Source organism: Psittacula echo, assembly GCF_963264785.1.
Source record: "Psittacula echo genome assembly, chromosome: 3".
In the NCBI taxonomy this organism is placed as follows: Eukaryota; Metazoa; Chordata; class Aves; order Psittaciformes; family Psittacidae; genus Psittacula; species Psittacula echo.
In genome coordinates this window covers 46,376,161-46,396,177 of record NC_137736.1, presented here as the reverse complement: position 1 = coordinate 46,396,177, position 20,017 = coordinate 46,376,161, and the positions used below count along the sequence as shown (strand labels likewise).

Below are 20,017 nucleotides of genomic sequence, written 5' to 3'. Positions count from 1 at the left end.
TAACGTGGGTTCGGCCAATACTCCACGATCCACCAGCAAATGCTCTGAAGATTAAAGTCTGAAGAAATGCTGAAAAATGGACTCATGTTAACCAGCTTTCAAGGAATCTCCTAAGAAAACTCATACCAACACTATATGTTTAAGCAGGAATCAATGAAGGCATACATGCCTTATGTTAGCACTGATAAAGATTATTAACTGCTTTCATAAATACTATGCAAAATGTGTAAAGAGCCAGGAAAAATATTGAAAAGATGTGTCTGCTTGGCTCTGTGTGGGAAGCGCCTGTGCAGCTCAGTCTTTTTGCAAAGCACTGAAACTGCTTCTCATGTGTATTAACTAAGCATTACCCCAGTAGATTTTCTATTTTTATTTCTTTGTGGCTTATTCTTTAAATCACTCAGCCTACATCCATATGATTTTAAGTGTTAGATGATTCCAAAGCAAGCCTATTTCAGATAGACAAGACTTGTTTCAGCACTGGATTCCAAAGTGTGCATGTATATATATAGTTAAAATCCTCACTTGCAGAAATAACTCAATACCAATAATTAATTGGCATAATTCAGTAATTTTATGGAAGCATTAGTTTCTGATCTAGTAAGCTATTATATGTGCTAGATGTTTCTTTCATTACCCTGGCATTGGTACATGAGATACAGCAACTGGTGCAACTACTAAGATTTAACCATAGCAATAGTGCAGATAAAGTCTTGGGTGACACAACCACGCACTTTCCACTGAAAGCCAGTGAGTGCTCTTCAGATTTCTATGTTTTGTTTTGTTTTATCTCTTTCAGACTAGAGAACCACTCTAGCATGTTACTGAATGTTTTTTTGCTTTGTAACATGTAAGGACATCATAATGAAATATACGCACTAAACTTTGCAATGACATCATCTGTCTGTAAGAACAGGTTAATGAAACCACAGCGTTGACAGTGTGCATGTCACGTCCACCGCTAAAATTTCTTATGGTACAATAATGAATTATACTGATTTCTAATTTCAATGCTATGGTGAAAGATTTTCTGTCACAGTACACTCAGGTTCAACTTTTAATTAAAAAAAAAGCTGTAATAGCCATGTATATAATAAGTGTTCTACAAAATACTTCTTGTATTTGTTTGCTACATATTGTCAACTAAAGCAAAGATAGGACAGAAGAGATATGGAGAAAAAAAGTGCCTTACCCTCATGAAATGAAGAAGAGTTACCCATGGCAAAGAGATGTAAATAGGAAAAGTTGGATGAAAGATGTGTGGAAAGGAAAGTAAAGGCATCACTGAAAACAGGGAAAAAGAAAACAAAAGAAGTGAGGAGGAATGGGGAATGGTTCCTCTTAAATAATGTATTCTGAAGGCTAGTTTTTCAATGCTTTTTGTAAGGATTGTGGAAAGAAGCAAAGGCATGAGCAACAGTGGTAATAACTGGCATCATATCTATAATCAGCAGAGATGTTGCTGAACAGAAATTGCTCTTGTCAGAACAGATTGCAAAATTGTAATCAGTTCTGTATTATCATCAAGAAATTTAAATGTCAAGTCACAACTCTGCAGAACATGCTAGTGAAATCAAGCCATGTGCTAACATCTACATAAAAATAACTTTTCATATATGAATGTTACGTATAGTATTACACATCACCTCAGCATTTGTGACCTTCCTGATTGGTAAAGTTGGGTTAGAACGTTTTTAAAGGTGTTTTTAAAGGTGTGGGGTTTTCTATTTAGACAACACCAATCCACTACTGCAATATTACTTCACAAATAAATAGAAAAATGCCATTTCCGAAACATGCAATGTTTAACACACTGATCTAGAACTGCAGACCTAGACAGAACACAAGTTTTGAACCTGAATTCCCCAATTCACCTCTGCATATTGCTTCTCAATCATTGATGGAATTACTGATTTTGTTGTTGCTGATCACTTGTTTGTTTTTTGGGAGATTGCATATGGAAGGACCCTGTACCTTTTCCTGCCTTATCAGAAACATTTTGGTCTCACCATGATAAAGTACCAACTTAGAAATCCTTAAAAATGGTTTTACAGGATGGCAAAGTGCTCTCCATCCAGCTATTGTACGGTTTGCTTTTATAACCAAAACTCTATGCAGTGCTTTTGTACATCTCTGCTTTGAACAAAAGAACAAGAGCTTTAGACTAGTTATGGAGCTAAGAAAGTGACAACCATTATCCAGCTTCACATCACCAGCGCACGAAAGGCAGGAGAGTTCCGTAGTATTCATTTTCAGTCCATGATTCACCACCAGTAATCGGCATAAGCATGCAAGAGGGCAAGGCAACTTGCAACTGACTGCTGCTTTTTCCTCTGTCCCCCCAAGAGCTCTAAGAGCCCAGGACTGGCATTGGAGCTAATGGCGGAATAAAGAAGATCCCAGTAACCAGAATGGTTGTACAACTGAGCTGCTGCAAAGGCTATTTAACTTCCATTTTCTTCAAAGGCTACTGCTAAGCCCCACCTTGTCTGTCATAGAGGCCCACTCTAATTCCTTGTGTAAATTTGAACTGATGAAAAGACATCAAATGGTAGATTTAATCAGATCCATTTTTCACTAGAAGGATGAATCTCAGAGAAGCTGAGCCTGTCCTACCAAAAGTACACAACACTGGCCAACACCAGTAACATATATCATAGTTAAGTATTATATGGACTCACACTGCCTGATGCATCAGTATTTTGGAATACATTGCACAACTCCACTCACTCATTTATCATTTTTACTAATAACTCATTTTAGCCACATGATTTCTCCAACCCATTGTTCTCTTTGTAAATAAATAATATATCTAACACATTTATCATAAATCTTTCCAATTACTCTGCCCCATAAACTGTCCTGAACTCCAAACCTTCTCTCATAGTAAAAGACATTAATCCACTGTGAATTGTTCTGGCTTATTAAGTTCTTGTTTATTGCTCTACCCTCTTTTAAAAGGCTGTTTATTTTTTTAACAGTATGTTACATGAGCCATCAAAAGCTTCCTGAAAATTTATAACATTTATGATCTTTGGGCTCGTTTTCATTCCAAAATCATAATTTATTTCTTTTTTTCTTTTAATGAGTTGTCTAACAGGCTAGAATGACATGATTTGCCCTTGCAAATGCCATTCTGGTTTGACCCTATCAAGTTATACTTATTTAAGTGTTCACACTATTTCAGCCTTGGGCTCAACAGGTTCCCCTTGTTAGTGGTAAAAGAAGGTCACCAGCTAAACCCTTTGCAACATGTTGTGTGTGTGGTTTGGTTTATGGAGTCTTGTTGGCTCCTATTCCCCATTAAAAAAAAACCAAAACAACCGACACCCCCTAAAGTCTGGAGATTAACAAAACCTATTACAAATCAAATTGCCTACCAAACCTTTTATAAATTGTTAGAAAAATCCAGGAGAGAAAAAAAAAAAAAAACCAACAAAAAACCAAAACCAAAACCAAAAACCCCCCAACAACACAAAACACTGTAAGATTTTATAACGAAAGGGACTCCAAGGAAATGATTTTATTATTCTATGAAATTAGAACAAGAATTAAAAAAGTTTACTTCCACCACACCACTATATCCTGTCCGCAGTTATATCTTTCTCTTTCAAGTAAGCAAAGGCTTACATGCTTTGAAGCAAATTTGTAAACATGGGTAACAAACACTAAATAGTATAATTTGACTGTATTTCCATACCATTCTTTTATATGAATCTCTACAATGAAAATATCCATGCAATTTATCACAAGCTTTTAGTTTTCCATGTTTATCCCAAATGAAAATCTGGGAAAAACATACTACTCGCTTCTCCAGAAGAATGTTACTATCATAAACCATACCAACAGCAGAAGGTCAAAAAAAAAAAGCAGACATATGGATGCTGGAAAGCTTATAAACCTATATGAAATTAATTCAGCAATTGATTTCACTGCAATTACACTCTGTCTATATAGCTCTGCTTTCAAGCCCAAAGAAAAGTCAGGTTTGGCTGTTGCATGTATACTATTTTACAGAGAGATCTTATTAATAAAGCAGTCTGGGTAGAAACCAGCCCCACTGAAATAACATTTAAGGGTACCAGTGAAAGGTAGCAATGCTTACACATTCAGGGTACCCTCGTTCTGCCTTTTACAAAAACAGGTCTCATGGCACAGCTGCGACTGCAGGAGGAGAGTGACAGCAGCAGCTGCTGCTGATGTATTTCTAAGTAGAGGTAGAAGATGGCTGTCGAAGCTTTTGCTTACAGCCCTGGGGCAAGAGTCAGAACACCTTGCTTTCCAAGTGCCATTTACTGCGGCACCCACCCCAGCAAACATCTCTCCTGCACTGCCAACTTGAGAAGGACGGAGGATGAGAGAAGACAGAAAAATAACCTCTTGTTACTCCTGTCCAGGTGATTTCCTGACTAAACTGTTTGTGTTGCAGAAACATAGATCATTATTTTCAAGAGAAATTTAGACTGCTTTTAATTGGTGTTTGCAGTAAAATTTATTCAAATTGGCCTGAACTGGGTCTCTGTTCTTATGTATTGGAAAAGGTAAAGGTTACTAACTGCACCAAACCCACAATCTTTCATAGCATTAAAAGTAGGGCAGCACTAATATTATATCTGTTAAACAAGTATGACTTATTATTGTTGGCCTTCTCACTTTTTTCAGACTTTTAAACAGAAATAACAAAAGCCCTCCTATTCAAAATTGCTCACTATTCTGTATTTCCTTTTTATTTTTTTTATTTAAACACAAAACCCTGATAAAACTTTTTAAGTAAAGCAGAAATGATCCTTTAATCCTGCAATTAAAACATTATATAAATGCACTCACATACATTGCCAAACCCTCAATCTACCTTTCAAATCATAACAAAGTCACTAAAAAGCAGAAATTTGCACCATAAACTTCTTAGGTAAACTTTAAAAAGCACTATAACTTACCGATGTCATTGCTTCTTTCAGAGGAGTCTTTCTCTAGAGTGCCGGATACTGTACTGCCCACTAATTCCACTTTTGGACTATCACTCCTGCATTTGGATCAAGAAGAACAGATATTTTACTGGACTTTTCATGTTACAGTAAATTAATAGCTAACTTGCAATTACTAATGAGAGAGTGAAATATTCCTCCTTTGTAGCACCAGAGTAATAGCAATGTGTCAGACAATCTCCAGTAAGTAGACATGCTGTATAGATTAACCTTATCTCATTTCTCCTTAACACCTGTCAAAATAGCCTATTTTAGACACCGTAGTGTCCTGAATAATTCTTCAGATGTTCACAGCATCTCAGCGTGAAGGAAATCTAAGGGCAAAGGGACATTCTTCAATACGTTATTTAATTTTTTTTCTAATTAATTGGCTTACACAAACTACAGCAATGGACTATCTAGAATAGTGCAGAAAGGGAGAGAATCTGAAGCTAGCACTGTGCGTTTCAATGGTTCCTGGTATTTACTCATAAATGCAACTACTCTTAACACATTTTTGCATGTTGCTCATGAGATTAGACTATTAATACTTTTCCACAGGTCTAAAGAACCAAGATCGTCTACTCTGAAATGTCTTTGGAATGGGCAAGTGTAAAGATTGGTGATACTTTATGCAGAGGAACTATTTTTAAATCAAACAGGAGATCAAACACATGCAATGTGATTACTCTTTCTTCATAGAACTTTCTATCGCACAACTATTTAAGTTTACTAGAATAATGCAACTACTGAAACATTTAATTTCAAAAGGGCAAGTGGCAGGTTAGTAGCTTGGCATTGCACAAGCCACACAGACAAATCCCTGTGACATTTACTGTGATAACAACTGTCCAATTAATGCAATAAATTGTACATAATCATTATCAGGTCACCTAACACATATCGTAGTTTTTCCACAATGACTCTTCCCAGCATAGCACTGTAACAATTATGATGTATGTAAGGCACCTAAATTATGGGTAAAAATATAGATCTGTCCCTGAAACAATCCAGGCAGAAGTGCATTTCTATGAAGAGCAATAATTAGCCATGAAAAGTAAAATATGTAGCGAGTTCCTGAATCTCGTTGATTTTTTCATTTGTCTTTGCTTTTGATGCCATAAGCTGATGACAGATGGCCTGAACCTCAACTCATGGCAGCCATTTACGAGCAAAGCACAAAGTGGCTAGAAAGCCTATTTCAGAATTCAGGAAGTCTGAAAATTTATATTAAAAAATGGAGGAAGTCACAGATTAAGTGAACATATATCCTGTTAGACACTGTGGTAGGGCAATAAGTGTTTTATGAGCTAAAAAAGATAGGCAAGCAGTTTATGACCTGAAAATAAAATATTAGTGCTACACAGCTGTCAATATGGCAGGCAGTCTGTACCAGGAAGGAAACAGTAGAAATATAACACATTCCTAGACACATTTATTAATCGGTGAGATGATCAGGATATTCTCCAAGTGATCCACCTGATAAAATTTTCTTATTTTTTGGCCTTTAATTTATTTTTAAAAATCGCTTATGTGTTTGTAAATCTCTAAGAAGCAACTTAGCTTCTTGGCTGACAGGGCAATGAACATTTGACTACACACTTTGTTTTGCACACATACATTTCCCAGCAAACTGAGAGCACCATGTGAGTTGGAAGTGCTCTAGGAAATGTGTGAGTATGGTTTTGGAGGAGAGTCTTAGGATAGTGTGATTGAAGCCTGAAAGTCACATTTACCATTTGATTACAAAAGATACCAAGATTTGACAACAACCCCTTAAACCCCTCCCCCAACTCTGTTCTCAAAAGAATCAACAGACTTATGCCAAACTATATCGATACTGTAGTGAAAGTAGTGGAGCCAGCTCTTCTTGGTCACAGTATCTCCCTCCCTCCACCGATGCCCATGCAGACAGGCTGTCAGCTTGATCAGACAGATGATCTTTTTTTTTACTTTTTAATTTTTTTATTTTTTTTTTATGCCACACCCAAAGAGTTGTGGTCAATGGCTCACTGTCCGGCTGGAGACCAGTAATGAGTGGTGTCCCTCAGGGATCAGTGTTGGGACTGATCTTGTTCAACATCTTTGTCGGTGACATGGACAGTGGGATTGAGTGCGCCCTCAGCAAGTTTGCCGATGACACCAAGCTGTGTGGTTCAGTTGATACGCCAGAGGGAAGGGATGCCATCCAGAGGGACCTTGACACGCTTGTGAGGTGGGCTGATGCCAACCTGATGAAGTTTAACCATGCCAAGTGCAAGGTCCTACACCTGGGTCGGAGCAATCCCAGGCACGGTTACAGGTTGGACAGAGAAGAGATTCAGAGCAGCCCTGCAGAGAAGGACTTGGGGGTGTTGGTCGATGAGAAAATGAACATGAGCTGGCTTCAGTGTGCGCTTGCAGCCCAGAAAGCCAACCGTATCCTGGGCTGCATCAAAAGGAGCGTGACCAGCAGGTCGAAGGAGGTGATCCTGCCCCTCTACTCTGCTCTCGTGAGACCTCCCTTGGAGTATTGTGTGCAGTCCTGGAGTCCTCAACATAAAAAGGACATGGAACTGTTGGAACAAGTCCAGAGGAGGGCCACGAGGATGATCAGAGGACTGGACCACCTCCCGTATGAAGACAGGCTGAGAAAGTTGAGGCTGTTCAGCCTGGAGAAGAGAAGGCTGCGTGGAGACCTCATAGCAGCCTTCCAGTATCTGAAGGGGGCCTACAAGGATGCTGGGGAGGGACTTTTCATCAGGGACTGTAGTGAGAGGACAAGGGGTAATGGGTTAAAACTTCAACAGGGGAAGTTTAGATTGGATCTAAGGAAGAAATTCTTTACTGAGAGGGTGGTGAGGCACTGGAATGGCTTGCCCAAGGAAGTTGTGAATGCTCCATCCCTGCTGATGTTCAAGGCCAGGTTGGACAAAGCCTTGGGTGACATGGTTTAGTGTGAGGTGTCCCTGCTAATGGCAGGGGGGTTGGAACTTGATGATTTTAAGGTCCTTTCCAACCCTAACTATTCTATGATTCTATGATCAGCTTGAAAGAAACCTCACACTAATAGAAATCCCACTGCAAACTGATTAATTGCCATCTGGAGCAACTCTGACCCATATGGCTGAACGGCTGCACAAATGCTGGTGCTAACATAAGGGAGGCTGCAGGAACAGGCTGCCAGGAGAGGGAACCTGCCACGGTTAGCAGCAGCATGGAGGCAGATTGGTTTAGACTGACTGTAAAAATGTACTTTCTGTACGTCTTTATGGCTTACCTACTCTAGAGAGTTGACTCATCTGTAAGTTGTATAATCACAGGCTAAATAAGTTGAAGCCTTTGGAGGAAATGGACATCTATTCTCTGTCCTACATGGATTTGGTCTTTCCTTTTGCCCTTGAAGCCCTAACCTGCCTCCAAGGAAGAATGATTACATTTAAATGGAACAGCAATCGTTGCCACAAAAAATCAGCGAGATATGTAAGATGCAAGCCACTTACTCAGAACAGAAAAAATAAAACCTCTCTTCTGCTCAGCAGCTGCCACGGAAATCTCACAGAACTCACTTTACAACTACAGCAATTTTTTCTCCTAGGATCATGTACTGGTTTTGGCTGAGATAGAGCTAATTTTCTTTCTAGCAATCTGCACAATGCTGGTTTGGATTTGAGATGAAGTAAGTGTTGATAACATGGGGGGGTGTTTTTGTTATTGCTGAGCTTGACTTACACAGTGTTAAGGCATTCTCTGTTTCTCACACTGCCCTGTCAGTGAGAAGGTGGGGGAGCACGAGAAGCTGGAAGTAACACATCCAGGACAGCTGACCCCAGCTGACCGAAGGGATATCCCATACCGTATGACATTGTGCTCAGCAATAAAAGGTGGGGGAAGAAGGAGGACGAGAAGGATATTCAAAGTTATGGCATTTGTCTTCCCAAATCACTGTTACTATGATGGAGCCCTGCTTTCCTGGGGATGGCTGAACACTTGCCTGCTGATGGGACATGCTGAAAGAAGTCTATTTTGCTTTGCTTGCATGCACAGCTTTTAATTTACCTGTTTAACTGTCTTTATCTCAACCCATGATTTTTCTCACTTCTGCCCTTCTGGTTGTCATCCCCATCCCACTGTCGGGGGATGAGTGAGCAGCAGTGTGGGGCTGAGCTGGGGTTAAACCACGACAGGTGAGCAAATGTTCTGCTGTTTCAATTTTTATTGGAATTGCCTTAGGTTTTTCATATTCTGGAAATGGATACCAGCAGGTCTTAAAAATATCACTATCTTATAAAACTGAACTGATTTAAAACCAAAATGCATTTATTGAAGAGACTGCATCCCTTTGAAATTTCACATTTCTTAATTATTCAAGTAATCTGAAGTCTATTCCATGGATTATTTCATTATGTGAACTTCCTGCTCTCTTCCTCCAAGACACCCTTACAAGTTAGAGCTTACCAGGCAAAAGAGCTATATGAGGTAAATCCATTAATTTGAATTAGCTGGTGAAGAAATTCATTGAGAAACTACTAGCACTGAGATCATCAGCATGCATCATCACCACCCTAAAAATCACCTTCCTCTCTAAGTTTTGATTTAACTACTGTTACAAATAAGAACCTTTCAAATACAACAGGATTAGATAAAAAGCAAAAAACTTTTTTTTTTTTTTTCTGTGCTAGACAGAGAGGAGTTTGGACAATTATAGACCACAACAGGGTTACTGTTTAGATCTGCTTTTTCATTTTGTTAACTTTGAACTTAGAAAAAAGGAAATCAGAAGGGCAATGAAACACCTCTCCATAGCTCTAAATGTTTAAAATATTTACAATGTGTTTAAAATATTCCAGGCAAAGGACAGGACAAAAGAATAGCTACCCCGTTGTATGCCCAGCCCATTGTGCGCCCAGCCAGTGAACTGAACACTAGGATACATATTGGTCTTGCCAAGAAGACATTACTTAGCTATATCTAAAGATCATAGCAAATACTTGCTTTTCCAGGCATGCGCAAGTGACCAGCAGGTGTGGACTATATTTTGGAACAACTACGCAAACATGTTCAAAGCAAAAAAGTCCAAAAGAAACTGACAGTAGCACCTAGGTAGGAAGGGTAAGTTCTCTCCAAGATGCACAGTCAAAGCACTTCAGTAAGATGAAACTGGCAGCATCAGGCAGTCCCCATTTTTTAATTTTATATGTCTCAGATTCCACTCTGAGAGCATTTGTTTGATGTATTATATATGGAGGAATGATGGGAACCAATGACTAGGATTTTATTCCACTCTACCCTATACTCCATATTGGTATTTAATTCACTATCAGTATACTTGAATTCCAGTAGTTCAATGGTAGTTATTTTTTCTAACATAAAATAGTAAAATTATTTCTGTGCCTGTATTCTAGTAGTTCTGCAAGATGTGCAGCTTTTCCATTTTAGGCAACTGCTTTTTTCTGGTTTTCACCTATTTCTATCTACTATGCATAAAGGAAGTCTAGAGTGCACAACCCAGATGCTGATGACTAATGCAGCCATCTAGACTTCATTAGGACTACAGGCAAGGCCTTTAATTTCTGCAACCTCTGCTTTTCCAAGCTCTACAGAGATTAAATGGAATTATGTTGGCAAGACCAACTTCTCAGTGCTCCTCAAAGGCTGTAACCACCTTTGATAAAGAGCATCATGTAACTATAGAATAACAACAACACTAGAACATAAATATTTGACAGCAGCATTCTGCAGTGGCACCAGCTTAAAGAACACTGTATGAAGACACATGTATTTGGCTCAAAATTGATCTAAAACGATGGAAGAAAAAAGACTGAAACCAAAATGACAGTATTTGAAATACGCATTATCTAATGCTGTTCCTCAGTACAATTCAAGCTTTTGCACTGACTTAGTGCCAAGGCTAAACTGAAATAATCTGAGGTAAACTAAGAAAGTCAACACCAGTTTAACTTACTGATGCAGGTATTTCCCACATATTCTGCAGTGGAAACTATGATGTTACAGTAACAGTGTTTTCTTCAGTAGAAATGAATTAGCAATGAACAATCTAAGACTATTATTTTTGAGAAGATAATTATGAATCAGCCAGATGACTAGATGGCTTTTCTTTTTTTTTCTCTTTGTTCTTTAAATACAATTTAAAATAAATTGTGGCATTAACTGTAAAATCTAAATTCTTTAAATGTATGTAAATTCTATGATTCTATGTTTTTTTCACTAAACCCAAAATCAGTGGACAGAGGAAGAACAGTACCTTGTATGAGTCACAGGCACAGCTGGTCTTTCTGGTCGTCTTGGGGGCAAGGTACCAGGTCTATTCACAGAGTTTGCTTTGGGTGGCCGAGGTTTCTTCGGAGGTATAGCAGGAACTGAAGGCTTCTGCAAGTCTAACTGTTTTTGCTCTCTCTCTGATCTTTCTTTAAATCAATTATTTCCAGGAATAAAGAACACAGATATTATTAAATGGAATTCATTAGCACTTGTAAGTCTACAATTAAACAAGAAATCTTCAACTGTACATACATTGTATACAAACAAAAAGCTTATCTCCTTTCCACATCTGTCCTAAATAATACTTTATTTGACATAAGATGTTTACCACAAATCAGTTATCTGCCCCGCCTGACTGTTCTTGTCTGTAATTTCTCTTTGCCAAAATGTGTGTGCAGTGTCTGAATAGGAATGCTGATTTCAGAGTGTAAAAAATAAGAATGGCAAAAAATTACGTACCATGTGCAACAATATCCCATGAGCACAACTTATATCAAATTCTAATATAAAACAATATTAAGTTAGAAGGTCACAAAAATAATTATGATGGATATCCTTAACATCTCTTGAGCAAACAGAGAAATACCATTACTGGGGGGAAAACAAAAGTGTGTTTCAAGTGAACTACATTTAAATGAAAATACAAGTATTAAAATTTAGCAATGTTTGGCAGGATGTAAACCCCTCAGGAAAATCAGACCTTTTATTTAGACTTCTAAGCACAGACTTACATGCTGAAGTTTTCAGCTTACCAGTGAAAAACCAGATCATTCACAGAACTGATTATGCATAGTTGGGAAGTGCCACAATACTAATACCCAATGCCAAACACACAACGCCTGTGAGCATGCGATATACAATATATATGAATAACTCTTGCAAATAATATGCTCTAAACTCATAATACAAAAAAACCATGTAAACACATTTGCCACACCATAGGAAACCTGATTCTTCTTAAAGAAAGGACAAAACTCCCAAAGGGACCAAAGTTTTGTTCTCTGTATCCTACTACGTCAACACCCACTTCCCTTGATAACACTGTCTACGATATGTCGTGAATATTACATCTCTGTATATATGTAAGAGGTCTTGGGAGTGTTCCTCCCAAGGTATTTTTATAAGGGTATTCCTTAATGGGTTCCAGGTTTCAGTCTGAGAGGATCATGAAATAAATCACCAGAAACACAGTCCACATGAGATTTGGAATAGTCCAGTAAGTGACTGTTCACAGGCATACACCCTTTTTCAGTACACTTTCAGTTGATGCAATTTGTTGGGTCCTCTGTAACACTGAAGCTTTTCCAGCGTATTGTGTAATTTTTACACACTTACTCCTATGGCGATTTATACTGCACCAGTGTCCAAGAATACGAACTATGTATGAGGGATGGCCTAGGCAGTGCACCAACACACAGCGTAAAGAACATTCCTGTGCCACCCTTGCTGCCACACCTCACTGAGCAATCCCTGCCACTTCCTGGTACTCCAGAAATGTAGGCGTGACTCCTACAACCTCTTTTCAACATTTAGAAAAGCTACCTATATTTATACCCTTGAACAGTATCATGTTTATACTTCCTCCACCATTTTGACAGCTTTTTTTAAAAATCCAAAATGGAAAGCAAAGGGTTTCATTGCTAAGATAACCATAAGAAGTAGCACACATAACCAGAAATAAACATATGTAGATGAAACTGCTAAAACACCTGTCAGATCACTAAGACATATATCCAGAAATAGATCTTGGGGCAAAGTCTGAATGTTCTGGCACTGAATTGTAACTGCATCTAATGCATTTAGTCATGTGCATATCCGTTCCTTTTAAAAGACTGCAAGGTTGAATACTTAAAAGTTAAGAAATCCCATAAACAAACTTGTCTGTACAATCTAAGAATCTGCTTAAAAGTATGAAACTCGACACCATTGGAGAATCAGTGTAACTATTATCCCCAAACTATTCATAATGCACAATGAATACAATGAAACCATTAAAGGTTTAATTTGCTTGTCACTGCTCTGTGTGGTACTGTGCCCCATTCCTTGCAATATTTAAACCTGGCTTTGAAGACAGAATTTTTTCATTTCTTCACGGGCTTGCCTATGACTTTTGTGACTATGATAAAGGGATGATTCATAAGCATTGATGAATCTAGATCTTCACAAAGCCCCTCTGTGATGCAGGAAAACCACCAACCAAGCTTTTAACTAGAGAACCAAAGCATATAGGTGTTAAGAAAAAAGTAGACACTAATCTGGGGTATTTTACTTGATGAAGGATCTGTGTTTTAGTGAGCACAGAGCTTTAGACAGCATTTTATGTATTGAGAGTGTATTTCCCCTTGACTTCAGGTGAGGCTGCAAGCGCTTACCAGCTCTGGACTGGTACAACTGAATATCCTGAATTTAGTTCTAAGGCAACAACAAGATCCTTTCTAAAATGCACAACATCAAAGATCTATCAGAGTGGGAAATAAACATCCAAACAATACACTTAAAACAGAAACTGAGAAATGAGGATGTACATCAGTTCCATTTCCCTGTCTCTCTGCAGAGAGCAGGCAGGAAAGCACATTTCATACCTCTTTCTTCTGTTCGACTAGGAAGATATTCTGGCCTTTCAGGAGGCACCTTTTTGATTTCATGCTTTCGATCTGTAGTACCTGTCAAAGAAAGGAAAACTTGGAATTCTGAAGAAGTCAACAAACCAGCATATATAGTCACATGCGATTTAATTCTGCAATTTCTTAGGCTTTTTGCATGCTCCAATTTGAAAATGTCTTGCTAAAACTGAACATAAATCTATATTCAAGTATTTGCTTACATCAATATGACAAAAAGGCAATTACATATTTATGTTCTCCCAGATCAGGTTCACAGTTTCCAAAATGTGTATCTCAAAAGAACAGGCACTTTCTGACCATAACATAAAAAAAAAAAAAAAAAAAAAAAATTCAATAACTACAGATTTTTAGAGTGTGAAAAGATCCCTTACCATTGTAGACATACTTTATTGAACAATTCAACAATGTGGAGAATCATTAGGATCAATTAATTAGAATCAATTAATTGGGCATTTCTGCCGAAAGAATAATTAATACAGACAAATACAGGGCTTATTTTACATGGAGTACCCTCCTCTTTTTCAACTCTAGTACTAGCTGTTCACTGCCACATGTTAGAAGGATGAGAACAGTAGTACTGACAGTATTCTGCATGACTGTTTTAATTGACAGCTTATAGCCTGGAGGTGTAAGCCGTTGTTGCCTTCTGCCTCTGTACTGGAGACCCTGACATACTGACTTCTGCTGCTAGTAGGACAGCAACTTGTGGCACCAACAACGGGAAGATTTTGCAAAAAATTCCTGGCACAGGCAAGATGCAATCTTCCAGTCCTTGTATTACACGAAATGCTTTACTGGATATTGGCTTCACTGCATTGGCTAAATACTAGGTGCTAATACCACTTCAACTTAGTAGTGTTGAAAACCGCTTTAGCTAGGACTATCAGTATTCCAGTAAAAATTACAGTAGATGACATCCAAGAAAAGCGAGGAGGCAGGGCAGGGAACACATGCAATTTTTTTCTTCAATCTATTCTATGTTCTTCTAAAATACATTCACATTTTTTCAATGTGCTGTCACAACTCTCTTCTGCAGCTCGTTCCTAGAAATCAGTACTCATCATTGGCCTTTGTTTCTTTACATAACTGTGCTGTTGGACAGGCAGCATTTGCATCACTGATCATGGCAATAAATAATATCGAATTCCATTTTACGGTTGGATTGTATGATCTTAAGGGTTATTCCAGCCTAAATGGTTCAGTTAAAATACTTCACTCCTGAAGTGTTGCTATAAACAAATGAAAGCCTTTCTAAATACAAGTTATGCAAAGCACAAATCAACATATTGATAGTCTTGCACATACTAGTGTGTTCAAGAAAAAGAGACACAAGTCCATATACCTAATTACAGTAAGATTAACAATCATCATTAACACACAGAGGGATATTTTTAGGACATGTCTAAAACAGTGAGCCTACAAACACTGACGAGCTCCCAGGCTCAGGTCTAATCCCTGCCTGCATTGTCACCCCCAAATTAATAAGCACTAGGCAGGCACCATGATCCTGCCTTAGCTGCCATAAGAAGGTCACCTGCAAGGAAGCTCTAGCAAACACTGTACAAGCTCCCAGAGGGACTTGGAAGAGTATTCCTACCCTCCAGACTAGATGCAGGTGTATTGCTTATCCCAGGTACCCAGTGAAATGCCTAATGCTTTTCAAAGGGACTTGTGTGCCTAACTTTGGCTCTCCAGTTTTCACATTACTTTGTATAGTAGCCCAGCACAGATGGCACTGGAAGTCTACTGCTATGCAGATCTGGAAATACAGCCAAACTTCCAGCTATACTATAATACAAACTAGACACCTCCTTCACATACGTGCTGCTTATACTACAAAGACCAGCTCTAATTCTCTGCTCTGATTTTATGCTCTGCATCACAAGATACTGATATTTAATTATTTAGGCTTCAATGGACAGTTCTCAATTTATTCATCACTATGACTGGTTAAATATACAGAAACATCACTAGATGTTGTTACCTATCATCAACAGTAAGGCTTGATGTGGGGATGTGGCAAAATACAATATTATCTCAGTAAAGTGATAATTTGACAAGGTAGGTGATGTCAGGATGGTAATAATAATCCATAATAAACACATAATTTTCACCTTTACATATATATCAGAAAAAACTCCTGACCATAACAAGGACACCCTTGTAAAAAACAAGGGTTTAAACTTAAACAGGGGAAGTTCGGGTTAGATATAAGGAAGAAGTTCTTTACTGTGGGGGTGGTGAGGCATTGGAACAGGTTGCCAAAAGAAGTGGTGAACGCTCCATTCCTGGCAGCGTTCAAGGCCAGGCTGAACAGAGCCTTGGGCAACATGGTCTAGGTGTGAAACATCCCTTTCCATGGCAGGTGGGTTAGAACTGCATGATCTTCATGTCCTTTCCAACCCTAATCATTCTGAGATTCTATGATAACCAGCCAAGCCTTGTCAAAGACTGAGTATGAAAATAAAGAATAGCAATAGCCTTGGCTTTGCTATAGACTTATATGGCCTTAATTGAATTGTCTGCATCCTTTATGCATCCATTTTTCTTTCTGAAAACAGGCATATTATCTTCCTATGGCGACACAACTAATGCATTGCATGCTAACAGGTACAAAAATATTAAAAGTAGTATTCTCTAATTCTAGGCCTATAAATTGAAAGAAATATAAAGCTCTATAAGAGCTTTTCTAAAGTTGCCACTAAGACATATTTAATAAGCAGACACCACTAGATGGCAAAGTTATACTGCTCTCTCTGGATGCTGTTACTGATCTTAAAATCAAATTTATGTTTTTATGAGTCTCAAGACAGAGTGAAGAATAAACCATGGGTGTCAATAAGTAAACTAAATATTTATAGTCATGATTCTGTAGTCGAAAACTGCTTGACAAATTAAAACTATTTAAATTATAGCCTATTGATTCACAGTAAATTGTACACAGGTGTAACTTTTTCTTCTATTAATAGATCAAGACTGCAGGAGAGGGAAATTTACATTTTAAAGCACTGAAAGCTGGAACAGACCATAGTGACAAGTAAAATGATCTGGCTAGATTGAATGTGTTCATTTCGCTTTTTTAATGTGTGCCAACACTGAGGGAAGTGGTAGTGCTGTTGCAGAATTTTAACAAATGGATTGCAGTTAAGGGATTAAAGAATTCCAGCCATAGTTATGTTTCCACCACAACTGCATTACAAATGAAAACTGACAGCATCCCCTGCCTTTTACTGAATGGAACTGGAATTTGGTTTCTGAGGTCGGAACTGCCAAGCGTGTAGATATAACTGTTTCTAAGTTTCATGGAAAAAATAAATCACGCAGGCACTTTTGAAAATTTATATTGAGAGGTCATTTTAAAACTACCAATACAAGTGGTTTCAGCTCTTAGTATTCATACACAATTTAGTTTAACATATTCCAAAGCCAGCTTTGCTAGTACTCATCTGTTTGCAAAATCATCAGCCCCTTAATACATTTGCAAAACCATTATCTACATGAACAGGTTCAGGATAACTCCTTTAAGTTTTATGCTTACGGCTATGAAATATTGAAAATTAGGAATCTAGATATGGCACAGAACCTGGAGACAGACAGCTCCCAGCATTCATGCAGATCTGCAACTCTTTGACTGCAACTCAGATGAGGCCACTGTATTATAGTTCTCTGAAGTTCTCTGAAACTATCTTATAGACATGCTAAAAAGCTCTTTATCTGTAGAATAAACCAGATCTGGAGATGTAAAGTGAATGCAGTTTCCTTTTGCAGGTATTCTCAGACTCCAGCATACTGGGTCTATACTGCAAACACTGGAACAGGCTGCCCAGGGGGGTTGTGGAGTCTCCTTCTCTGGAGACATTCAAAACCTGCCTGGACACATTCCTGTGTAACCTTATCTAGGTGTTCCTGCTCTGGCAGGGGGATTGGACTAGATGATCTTTTGAGGTCCCTTCCAATCTCTAACATACTGTGATACTGTGTGATACTGTGAACTTCAGTCAAGGAACAGAACTGGAGAACTTGTAAAAATTGAAGTATCAACGCTTGCTCAGACTTAACATGTTTAAGGGGTAAAATATGGCATCTAAAAGAGGTGAAGATGGTTGCCTGCAATACATTTAAAAACTGCACCAGCCTTTCAGGGTTATCACCTTTTTGCAACTTGATTCTTATTTATTAGTTGTTTTCTAGACACCTCCTGCTTATCAATTTTGATACAGATAAATTCTATATAAATTTGAGTACTCTTTATTTAGATTGAGATGTGCTCACTGACATGTGCTGTACAACATCAGCTACACCTTACCTGATCCTTGTTTGATGATAGGAGCCGATGGAGGTGGTGGTTTCTTCGGCCTCTAAAATTAAATAACAGAAGAAAACAGATTGTTTTAAAATGCCTGTAAATCTCACTCATACAAAGGTTAACATTAATAGCAATAATACATTGCTTACCACTAATAACTACAAATCTTGACGCTACAGATCTGTCACAAATTTCCCTGAAATAACTTCATTAAAACGAATTTGAAGAGAGAAAATATCATTGACAAATAATATTTTATTTTTTTACTTTTGCAACTGAAATGTTCTGCTGAGAGCGGTAAAAAACTAAAAAAAAAAAAAAAAAAAAAAAAAAAGTCCAGTTCATGTGCCTTAAGGTGAGAGAAGTGCATGATCTTTGATTTACCTAAGAAACCTATTCATTTAAATTTTAGTCTTGTAAATATTCCAACCCATTTTGGAAAAAAAAAGCCAAACACAAAAAACCAGATAGGCACGGCAAAATCTGAAGCATGTTTTTTCAGATGCATAAATGGAGCAAAAATGCAGAACACAGGAAATACTGCAAAGGTTGCATTTTATTCATTCACTATGAGACATCTACAGCTCCAGTTGTGAAAGACAGTTATCAGAGTTTCAGATGTCTGTTGAAATGAAATAAATTATTCCAACTAGTCTGTACTTTTTACTATTATCTTCTTTATTATGACAATTCTCCTAATAGATCTGCAATGGTGCGGCTGAGAAACATGACAACAAAATTAGCACTGGAACCATTTCTCTTCATGTCTAGGCTACGGAAAGAGTGGCTTTTCTTCTGTGTTGATGTGTGTGTATGCATATGCACCATACTGGCATTTACCATATATATCTTGGAATGAATACAAAATCAAATTAGATACCTTAACTCTCACTGTTAAAAAGCCATAAAGTATCGTAATTAAAGAGAATAATGGCAAAGTAAAAATGAATAACTGCTTTCTTCATATGTCTCATTTTTTTCTAGACAAGGACCTTATTTCTTTTGCTACAGATAGATCACAATCACTGTTATCACAGCAATCAACCTTGCTGGGTATGCAATACTGTATTATAGACTTGTGGACCTATCCGTAAAATGATTTTCCAGATACGCATAGCTTTGACCATTTAGGTTCATATTTTCTATCAAACCCTTCCCTATTATTTTCTACACATCTGCCAAAAGGATCACCTACTTTCAAGATCAGCTGTTTTGATTGCTTGCAGTTATTAGTTCAGCCTATGCTCTAGAACTCTAAAGTTTTGGTCTGAACATTAATGAGTGAGTTTGCTGTGAAGGCTGAGCCCTTGTTGTTCACCCTTCCCAGCGATCTCTCTCAAATCTGGCAAATGTATTTAGAAATACATGGTGAAAAAAAATGAATTGGAGATGAACAAGTGAGAGATTCACTACAAATCCCACTCCTGATTAAAACTAAAACACTAATGTACCTTGTACACAAAGGAGAAAGAATCCTACGGTTCGTTAGACAAAGTGGCTTTAACTGGAAGCTGATTAGGGAAATACATTGTTTCAAAAAGGCAGACAAAGATCAGAATGGAGGTAGCATGAAAAAGCCTTAATACTGCTGAGGGAAACATGGAGAAGGCAAGGAAGAATTACAAGGGTCTGTGGCTGAAGGAGATAATCGAGAAGGTGACAGAGGCAGACTAGAAATGAAGCCAACAGAAAAAAAACCAGGACTGGTTGGACAAAAAGAGAACAGAACTACGGAGAAGAGACAAAGAGTGAAAAGGGAGAGGAAAACAAGCCGGAAAAAGAAATTTGGTGTAGAGATAGAAAGTAAATCCAGATGGTGATTCAGACTCAGGTAGTGAGCTCAGGGGGAAATTCTGTAATTG

At 38.0% G+C, this 20,017-nt stretch overlaps 1 protein-coding gene across 4 annotated transcripts in view; it reads right to left on the bottom strand.

The window, feature by feature from the left end:
- The window catches only part of SH3KBP1 (SH3 domain containing kinase binding protein 1), a 151,875-nt gene that overhangs the window by 14,917 nt on the left and 116,941 nt on the right, over positions 1-20,017 (bottom strand). For all 4 annotated transcript variants that reach the window (XM_080612499.1, XM_080612501.1, XM_080612500.1 and 1 more), the window contains 4 exons: positions 18,156-18,207; positions 13,808-13,888; positions 11,209-11,371; positions 4,938-5,023 (listed from right to left, as the gene is read on the bottom strand). In XM_080612499.1, coding sequence (XP_080468625.1) covers positions 4,938-5,023; positions 11,209-11,371; positions 13,808-13,888; positions 18,156-18,207 — 382 coding nt within the window. The remainder of the gene's footprint in view (positions 1-4,937; positions 5,024-11,208; positions 11,372-13,807; positions 13,889-18,155; positions 18,208-20,017) is intronic.